The sequence below is a fragment of the Varanus komodoensis genome, unplaced genomic scaffold (genome assembly GCF_004798865.1).
Source record: "Varanus komodoensis strain SLA01 unplaced genomic scaffold, ASM479886v1 scaffold67, whole genome shotgun sequence".
Taxonomy (NCBI): Eukaryota; Metazoa; Chordata; class Lepidosauria; order Squamata; family Varanidae; genus Varanus; species Varanus komodoensis.
In genome coordinates, this window is record NW_025336308.1 from 1,564,454 (window position 1) to 1,574,661 (window position 10,208).

The 10,208-nt window shown below is 48.4% G+C and overlaps 1 protein-coding gene across 1 annotated transcript; it reads right to left on the minus strand.

Annotated features, from left to right (window-relative positions):
• Positions 1-542: 542 nt before the first annotated feature.
• On the minus strand, positions 543-5,265 carry LOC123033814 (actin, clone 302-like). The gene is made up of 3 exons (XM_044450645.1): positions 4,137-5,265; positions 3,736-3,738; positions 543-553 (listed from the first exon to the last, which is right to left on the minus strand). Exon 1 carries the CDS (start codon positions 5,263-5,265, stop codon positions 4,138-4,140), a length of 1,128 nt encoding a protein of 375 aa, XP_044306580.1. The 3' UTR covers positions 543-553; positions 3,736-3,738; position 4,137.
• Positions 5,266-10,208: the final 4,943 nt, after the last annotated feature.

Sequence of the window (10,208 nt, forward strand, 5' to 3'; positions counted from 1 at the left end):
TGTCATTTGGCCTGGAATGTGAGCCAGCAGTGTGGGGTGGAAGGAAGTCCAGGGCAACCTTGTTACTCCTTGATGGTGCAGCAGAGACTACAAAGCAACCGCAGGTGCGGAACGCAGGCCCCTGCCATCCAAGAGCAGGGGCTACACGGATTACCGCTGCGTCGTGGCAGGAGATGGCCAAATTGTCCCCATCTCCCTCTCCTTAGCTTCCTCCAGATGCTTTGAAGCTCAGCGCACAGCAGTCCCCAGGCAGCACGGCCGGCCTCTGTACTACTGGGAGGTGCAGCTCAAGACTTCCGGGGGCACAAGGCTACCGAACTAGACTGTTAGATCCAGTTCTCCTTGCATGGGACAATATCTACCCACACAGCAAGATTCTGTAAGGTTCACCTTCCATTACAGAGAGAGAATCTTGACGTGCCTGATATTAGTAGCGTGTGTGGTAGAGATAACACGTCAAGGTGGATGCAACTCCACGTTGCCCCATGCAGCAGAGCTGGCTTATCTGGAAAGACACAGAATATGTCTGTCTTTCCCTGATAAGGCAGCACAGCTATTAGAACGGGTGCGTCTCTTTGCATTGTCTCCTTCTTCTACGAGCCAAGGCAGTGATGTTTTTCATGGCATACAAGTCATTTTGAAGGACAGGTTCTCCATTAGCATCTCCCTCAAACTATTTTGTGGGTCACTAGATCAGAGTCAGTCCAATGAACTTCACTACTAAGGGGCGACCGGAGCCTAGATCTCCCCAGCTCTTTTTCCAGCACTAACTGCTAGAGCACACAGGTTCTCAATGGCATACATATAAGAGAACAATGGACTTTGGCTGTCAGGCTTCAATATGAAGCCAATCTCATGCTGTCCAGATGTTTGGCTCCAGTTTCCATCCATCCCCACCAGCATGGCCAATGATGAAGGAAAAATTAAGCAAGTGGAAAACTCCATGCTGCATCCAGGTTTAAGCCACGTCCCAATCTGGACTTCAGTTGCATAATTGGCAAACAAACCGCCTTTGGAAGGTGGCGGTCACCAGATGCTTGTGAATATCTTAGGTTCTGGTGACCACCTTCCAAAGGAAGCGAAACTTCGCTTAAGATCTATGCCCAAGATCAGGCTACCTCAACCTCGTGGCCTCTGTGCGTTGGACTTCAACCCCCATCATTCCGAGCCATCATAGCCTATAGCCTGGGCTTCTGGACAATCCAGCTCTAACGTCTCGTGGAACCCAGGTTGGGGAAGGTGAGTTCAAGCAGCTCATCAAACACAGAGGTGCCATGAGCATAACCAGATAGGAGGGGGTAGCCAGCCCACACCGGTTCACCTTTGGCCATCTAAACACGCTTTCGTTGCCAAGAAACGCAGCACTGGCAACTTAGGAGTAAACCCTACTGAACACAGTAGGACTTGGTGTAAGGAAGTTTGGGCTGCGATTTTAGAAATGTGCATTCATTCTGTGGAAACTAAGCAAAGTTGGACGGGGAAAACACACATTGTAGTAATCTTCATGAGCAAGTCCACCAAAAAAGTCCGTGGGAAATTGGGAAATGTTAAAAACTCTGGAGATCAAAGTTCTAGCCCGCATGGGGCCATGACATTCACAGGATGACTTTGGGCAGCTACCATCATAATGGGAAAAGCCACCACGAATTCCCTGCAGGAAAAAGAAGGGGATATTAAAATGCTAAAGAAATAGAAATAAAGGCCAGAGAAAGCTCACCTCGACGCAGCTATCGGAACACCGTTTGCACGGCGGCGAGTTCTCCACTCGGGAAACAGTCAATAACCATCCGTACAAAGCTCTACGCCTTGATTCGTTTTAAATGCGTCGCGCCCGGAATCGCGCGCGACAATTGGTTGCGCCGTTTCGAGGCCCGCCCTCCGCGCTTTTTTGATTGGAGGGAACGGGGAACCCGTTGACGTCACACAGCGAGTCCCTTTTGTGGCCTTGCGGCAGAACTCGTCCCCCTCCAGGTAGAACTGCAAATCCCAGACTCCTTCGCGGCACGCTGAAATCGCTGATTCGCCAGCAATTGACCGTAGATTTTTAATTATAGACATGCGCAGGTATCCTTACACCTGGGTTCCTTTGAGCGCCCACAGACAATGGAGAATGCGAAAAAGTAGGATTATTATAGAGTGCAATGCCATACAAGCCTACTCAGAAGTAAGTCCAGGGACTAAGGTCCAGGGCAGCAGTTTTAGGACTGCAGTCTACCAGTGCAATCCTTTATATGCCTACTCAGAAGTGAGAACCATCCCGTTCAGGCAGGGTTACTCCTAGGTGACTATGGAGTTGCAGCATTAGCTTAAGTGTGGATAGGAAAGCATAGTTCCATTTCTGAGAAGATAAAATCCATCTATTACTTAAAGGTTCCTTTTGTATTAAATCTCCGAGAGACCATCCCCTCCAACCATTAGGTAAAGTTACCCGAACTGGCTTCAATTCTTCTTCAACCTACTATGGCATTCACTTATTTGTTTATTATACGGGTCAGTAGCCGAAGCTCTGCGAGCGGTTAACCAACGTTTAAAACATACAAAGAACAAGCTATCCCTGGTGCTCCACCGTGTCCATCTCCCAAAATTAACTTCCGCGCCACGGATAATTCCTGAAATGGGTTTACAACTCCTGCTGATGCGGATTCCTCCAACCTGCATTATTTTGACCACACGTTTGCTGATCAACAAAGTCCAGAAGTTACGGTCGGGCATGAGCAAGGGGTCCTGGTCGTTTAAACATGTGCGGAACTTTTAGGAGGAAATATCAAGTATCTTATAAAACCAGTGAAACCAACTAAAGTGTGACTTTATCTGAGATGAGGAGGAAGCATCAAAGGAACGATCATGCACAACCTTGCAAATAAAAGCAATAAAATCAATATAGTGTAGCAAGCCGCGTTTTATCTGGTCGAATGGGATTTTAGGTCTCAGAGCATGTGCAGAGTTCTTTGCAGGAAAGAGAGTGTGAGTCCTTACAGAGCATCTTTGGATTCGTCATTTGGATAAGTCCATGGAAACAAAAGAACAGAGGGGCTGCTTTGCAGGGGACTGACCAAAATGGCTTCTTGATGAGATCCAGTCTTCCTGTGACCCACAGTGAGAGAAGGCTCAATTCTGATGTCAATGGCTGAGGTAGTCAGCTAGGAGGCTGCATAGAGGCTGGTGGTTCCGCTGATATTACGAAAAGAACAGCCCACTTCTGAGCAGTTGTATAAGACGAAGGATAGAAGAGCAGGGACGAAAGTATAGAAGTGTATTCAAGGCAAAATTTAGGATCTTGCTTCATCAGCAAAGGTGCAGACTTTCGCTGATTTCGCATGATGATCTGAGTCTACTCAGATGTCAACTCAGATGTCAAATAGGGCTATTTTTAAGAGTCTGTGACTGGGTTCAAACAACAGGGCACTCACGGGTTAAGTTTGGCTTGACTTTGAAACACGGGTGATCGCATCATCTGCACTCAGGTGTGCTGACATTCCATGGCTTGTTAGCCATGACCAACCCATGAAGAGAATCCGTGGTTTGCTGCTGGGTCACGACCTGATGGTTCACCACAGTCTGCAATCTTGGTTGGGTTCAGACAACATGATAATCAAGTTTCATTGACAACCTACAAGATGCCTGAATGCAGTCTGTGGCTCCTTCCTCAGTGTGCATCATTTTCGAGCTACGATTTGCATACAGCAGTCTTTGAAATGATCTTTACAAAGAAGAGCGAATTTTTCATCGGCCAACAGCCTTTGCCTGCATTTTTCAAAAATGCCCTTTTCAGCACCTGATCTTGCTTTTTGTTTCGGTCTTCCTAGTCCAAGTCGGGTTTGTCTGCTCCATTTCACTGGCCTACGTCAGAAATTGGAGGTTTGTCACAACTGGAGGGGAGAGTAAACAAAGTCACAGCGGCAGGTACAGCATGAGGAGGCCTGTGTCATTGTCCGAGGGCCAAGAGTCTCTTTTCATCCATATCCCACTGTTATAGTGCTGCCATAAAGATGCGGAGTGGATTTCTTTGATCTGGTCAGCCTGAGGTCAGACAAGCTTCCCAGTCTTACAGTGCAAAAGGTTGGCGCTGCTTTCTAAGTCATCAGTACTGCATTTCTAGTATGAAAGGCAGAAGCCAAGAACCTCACCTGAAGGACCTTAAAAGCATTTGCAGTGGACGATGGATGGGCCAGACTCATCGTACTCTTGCTTGCTGATCCACATCTGCCGGAAGGTGGAGAGGGAGGCCAAGGCAGAGCCCCCGATCCAGGATGCGTATTTGCCCTCTGGGGGGGCGATGACCTTGACCTTCATGGTGCTGGGGGCCAGGCCCGTGATCTCCTTCTGCATCCGGTCGGCAATGCCCGGGAACATGATGGCTCCACCCGAAAGCACCGTGTTGGCGTACAGGTCCTTGCGGATGTCCTTGTTGCACTTCATGATGGAGTTGAAGGCGATCTCATGGATGCCGCACGACTCCAGGCCCAGGAAGGAGGGCTGGAAGAGGGCCTCGGGGCAGCGGAAGCGCTCGTTGCCAATGGTGATCACCTGCCCGTCGGGCAGCTCGTAGCTCTTCTCCAGGGAGGACGACGAGGCGGCCGTGGCCATCTCCTGCTCGAAGTCCAGGGCGACGTAGCAGAGCTTCTCCTTGACGTCCTCTGCTATTGCCGTCCCATCTGCAGAGGTGAAGCTGTGGCTTTTCTCAGAGAGGATCTTCATGAGGTAGTCGGTCAGGTCACGGCCTCCAATGTCCATACGCAAGAATGAGTAGGGCAGGGCGTGACCCTCATAGACAGTAGCAGGACACATTCGTTCATGCTTTGCATGAAGGACAAAGCCAGTGGTGCGGCCAGAGGCGTAGAGGCACAGCACCGCCTGGATGGCCAAGTACATGGCCGGTGTGTTGAAGGTCTCGAACATGACCTGGGCCATCTTCTCCCGGGTGGCTTTGGGGTTCAGTGGCGCTTCTGTGAGCAGCACTGGGTGCTCCTCCGGGGCCACCCACAACCTGTCATACAAGTGGTGCCAGATCTTCTCCATGTTCTCCCAGTTATAGATGTAGTCACATTCCAAGGGGTTCTGTAGGGTCAGGATGGCTTTCTTGCTCTGAGCTTCGTAGCCCACATAGTAGTCCTCTTTGCCAATGCCTTGCAAGACACCCTGGCACCTTGGCCTCCCCACAACGGTGGGGACCACCACCCTGGGTGAACCGTCTCCAGCAAACCCTGCTTTGCATGTTCTCGAGTCATTGTCAATAACCACAATGGCTGTTTCACTGCCCGCCATTTGTAAGCAAGCCTGTTGGAGAACAACAAATTTGTTAATTTTACAGCAATTATTTGCAATGAATCATCTGCATATCCTGAGCAAATCTGGTGTGAGCATGTCGAGTGACATGGTTACCTGCTTTCATCTCTGAATCCTAGTTGGGAAACAGTTGCCAAAAGGAATAAGGAATTCGAACCTTCAACTGTGTCTATCTGTTGTAAACAGGTTGCTCATTCCACTTCCCTTTGACCTTCCAAGCAGAGCAAGATACTCCTAACTAGAGACTTTATTATGGTAAAACAGGCCAGCATTGTGAAACAGAAAGAGTATTGCAGAGGTCATTAGCAAAAGACATTCTGTCTTGTTAAGGAGAGAAAATACAATGCAGATCAAAAAGTCCATTTGGAACTGAATCCCTCTCCTCCCTGCAGAACAAAAAGAGCCCAGTCCACCCTCAGGAAGGTTCCCACGGCTTGTGGGCCAGACAGCCGGAATGCCAGATGTTACTCAGTTGGCCAGCTTGCTTGAGCTAGCATTGGATCCTGGGATTTATTAAATTACAGACATCCTTCTCAGGTCTAGTTAAGGTTAGGGTCTGGTCTTTACTCGCTTCTTGGCTTGCCTCAGGCCTTGCTGGCCTTGACATTTCAGCTGAACACTGATCTTGCCTCTTCTTCCAGCTCAGATGTAGTGTCTCTGGTTGTCACCTTGGAATGCTGTATTTCTGGAGAAGTGACCCCAGTGCCAACACTAACTTCTCACGGTAGTTGCTCACTTTCTTCTCTCTCTGCTCCCAGGTGGCCACCGACCGCTCTCGGATAGTTTTCCTAATGCATAATGGACACCCAGCCATTTCCACAGATCAAGGCCAGATTGTGGACTTCTCCAGCTTATGTACCTTGAACCACAGTGAGTTCTCTGTATGTGTTGAGCATTGATGCCAACAACGGGTGTCGGCATAGACAGCTGAAAGAACAGGGGGCTGGGTGCGTACAAAGCACTACACCCAAGATCAGGGCATAGTACAGAGATTTACAGATTTCTTCCTGAGTTGGGTCTGTCCACACAGCAGCTATTTTCTCTCTAGGCCAGGGGAGTCCCAGACACACCTGTTCAGGTGAGAGAAGCAAGCTGGTCAGATGGCATGAGAATGGTTCTCCTGCCTCATGCATCGCAACCAAGCCTGCAACCTCTCCCCAGAAGTACGTTTACACAGATGTCGCCTTACATCAAAAGAAAAGGTCAGTCCAGCTAGCCTGGGTTTTTCTAAGCTAGGATGCAGCTGTTTGCCCAGTTCTCAGGTGGGAACTGCCACCCACCAACATCAGGAGGAAGCCATGATGGTTCATAAGAAACATTCCAAAACCCACAGTTGGAAATACCTTTATCATAAGGAGTAGATATGTCTGTTAGGTCTGGGAAGTTGCAGGCAATCCATGATCAGCCAGAAACTGATAGTCTAGTATTAGGAGTATTCAAACTGTTCCCCAGAACCCAAGGGTCCCATGAGAATCAACTAGGGTTTTACTAATTGTAAGATCTTCCTTTTTTCTGTTTTTGTTTCCTTTAAGCGAGAGAAGTCAACACCATTTATTTTAATTCAGAGCCTTTAAAACAAATTAATCTGCTTTTAAAGGTATGTGTGTGAAGTCAAGTGGATCCAAATGGCAAGGAACAACAATCACAGATGCTTAATATGGGAATGAAATGGGTGCAGAACCAGAAATGTGCTTGCAACTGTCATCAATAACACCAAATGCTGATTTTTCTGTGCGGCAAAAAGCAAGCTATCCAAGCCATTAAAATGAAGTATATTTTTTCATATTATCTGTTTGTAATCTTATAGTAAAAATTAGAATGTATTTTGTAAATTCAGTATTATTTAATTGCTAAGTAATAAATAGGTTCTTTAATGCATTTATAAAGAGTTTCTGTTTTCATTGTATTACATACGTGAATGGATTCTGCGCTGAGAAGGATCCCTCGGGTATCTCAGGTCCAAAGACCGCTGCGCTAGACCAATGAGCAAGTAAGCACAGAGGAGAATCTGGGATTGCTTCCAGATATGATTATATTCTGCAATCACCTCTTTTACGCAGCTGGCATGGATGCTGGTGGGGAACTCCAGCCAACAAGTCTGTGTTCGGCTCCAATTTAGGAATGAGTGCCGTATTCAGCTGGTGTTCTGCCCTTCACACATGCAAAGCCACAGACCTTTCTTGCAAAACGTTCCTTAGTGGCCAAAGCCTTTTCCAGGCTCGCTCTCAGAATGAATTTCTGAGTGTGTGGAGTGGAGACAGGATTCCGCTGGAGAGGGTGGATCCCGCGCTGGAGATGCCCATCCTTTCGTCAACACTTGCATTTCCTCCTGTGAAGTCAACCCAACTCAACCTCTCCCTGAAAGAGCATTTCCCCCCTTCTTCCACTCGCCCTTAACCTTTGCTAATCATTTACTTGTTTCAAAGAAAGGAACACCTGAATTCTTGTATTTGGTGTGATCTGCTTCTAACTCTCGGACCCCGCATTCCCAGCCACTTAATCAAATTCATTGCTTTACTACTTTTCTCTTGGATTATGGTATCTGCAGCTTTGAAACTTTTCATAGAAATGTGAAATTGCTTTGCTTTCTTTTTCTTTAAAATAAATATATGTTAGGGTTATTCTGAAGAAACAAAGCAGAAATATGTAAGGTCTATTACAAAAAATAAAAATAGAGACAACGCCATGATCTTCTGGTGTAGGAAGCACTAAGGGTTTATTTGGTAGGAGAGGTTCTGCGTTGTCCACAACTGGGTTTTAAACAAGGGAGCAGGGAAAAGAGAAAAACATGGATTGTGTTTATTTCCCACCCTTTTATATTTATTTAAAACATTTGTATGCAGGCCATTGTTCCTGCAAGGAACCCAAAGCAGCTTCCACAATCTTCCTTTTCTTCCCCTTGTTTTTATCCTCATAACAACCCTGTGAGGTAGGAGACGCAGAGAGTAACTGACTGGCCTGAAGTCACCCTGCAAGTTTCAGGGCAGGGGGAGACCCAGAACACAGAACTCCTGAGCTCCAGTCCAGCTACACTGCATGATCTGGAAGCCAGGAAATCCCCATCGGACGATTCCCTTCCACACATTACACAGACACCCATTCGTTCCAAAGGAGAACCGTCCAGGCAGAGGAAACTGAGCTGCCCCACCCTGGCTCTTGTACTGCCCGCGATATACAGAATTCCAGTCCATGTTCGACATACTGACACCTCATCCAGCTCTACCTCTCATTTACATCTGCTCCAGGTGAGGCGGTGGCTGTACCGAACCGGTGCCTGGCCGAGTTCATGGGCTGGATGAGGGCCAATAAACTGAGCCTCAATCCAGATAAGTCGGAAGTCCTGTTGGTGGGCGGTGCGGGTCTCCAGGTAGGTGATTTTGACCCAGTTCTGGACGGGGTAGCGCTCCCCCTAAAGGACGGGGTCTGCAGCTTGGGGGTAGTCCTTGACCCAGAGCTGTCACTGGAGTTCCAGGAGGCGGCAGTGGCAAGGAGTGCTTTTCTACAACTTCGACTGATCCGTCAGCTGAGTCCTTACATGGATGAGCCCTCCCTGGCAACAGTGACACACGCTCTGCGAACTTCCCGCTTGGACCACGTGGGGCTGCCCTTGAAAATGGTCCGGATGCTGCAACTGGTGCAGAATAGAGCTGCCAGGCTGCTGACGGGGACCGGCCGTTACTCTCGCATAATGCCAGTCCTCTACCAGCTCCACTGGCTTCCAGTTGAAGTCTGGGCCCAATTCAAGGTGCTGGTTTTGACCGATAAAGCCCTGAATGGCTTGGGACAGGGATACCTGAAGGAACGCCTCCTTCCTAATATGCGCTCACGCCCCTTAAGATCTGTGGGAGAAGCCCTGCTCCGGGAACCCTCTCCAAGAGAGGTAGAAAGGTCATCAACTCGGAGTAGGGCCTTCTCTGCTGTGGCAACCAGACGCTGGAATGAATCCCCAGAGAGGCACGCCTGGCGCCACATTTATATTCTTTTCGGCGCCAGGCCAAAACCTTTTTATTGAAACAGTATTTTAAACTTTAAACGTATGTAAGTTAAGTCGCTCTGTTTGTTTTGCGATTTATTGTTTTGTTCTGTTGTATTATTTATCGAAATTGTTGTTTTAATTGTCTTTTTAAATATTGTAAGCTGCCCTGAGAGCTTGTATAATAGGACAACATACAAAAGCTTTTAATAAACAAACAAACAAACAAATATGGACTGAATCGCGTTCTCAAGATCCGGTCCAGTCCATCCAAATCGGTGGCACAGCCCATTGCTCAGGCAGGGAAAATACAAGGCATCCAGGCAATCCATTCAGCAATGCGCTTTTATTTTTGACCAGCAAAGGGCTGCATAAATGATTGAGGCCTGGGGCGGGTCACCTAGGAGGAGCGGACACAACAACGGGGACGGTTTAGCTTGGAAAACAGTGAGGAAGGGGAGACACGACAGAGGTGTATAAATGGCGTGGGGGGGGCATTTCTTGCTGTCTCATAACACTCAGACCTTGGGTCATCCCATGCAGCTGACGGATGAGGACGGCCATCTTCACGCAGCGCACAGCTAAAGGATGGGATTTGCTTTCACGGGAAGCAGTGGCTGCCAACAATTTGGAAGGCTTTAAAAAGGGACTGGACAGAGTCATGGAGCTGGAGGTTCTCTGTGGCTACTTGTCCTGCTGGCCATAAGCTACCTCCTCCAATGGAGCAGGCCTGCCTGCACACACCAGGTGCTGGGGAGCTTGGGAAGGAGTTTGGGGGCCATCTCTGGTAAAGGAGGGAGCACACAGCCAGCAAGGAAATGGATTGTATTTCTACATTCGTTTGCGGTGGACGATGGATGGGCCAGACTCATCGTACTCTTGCTTGCTGATCCACATATGCGGGAAGGTGGAGAGGGAGGCCAGGATGGAGCCCCCGATCCACACGGAG

Coding starts and splice junctions, on each gene's coding strand:
- LOC123033814 (XM_044450645.1), bottom strand. CDS start 5,265: ATGGCGGGCAGTGAAACAGCCATTGTGGTTATTGACAATGACTCGAGA.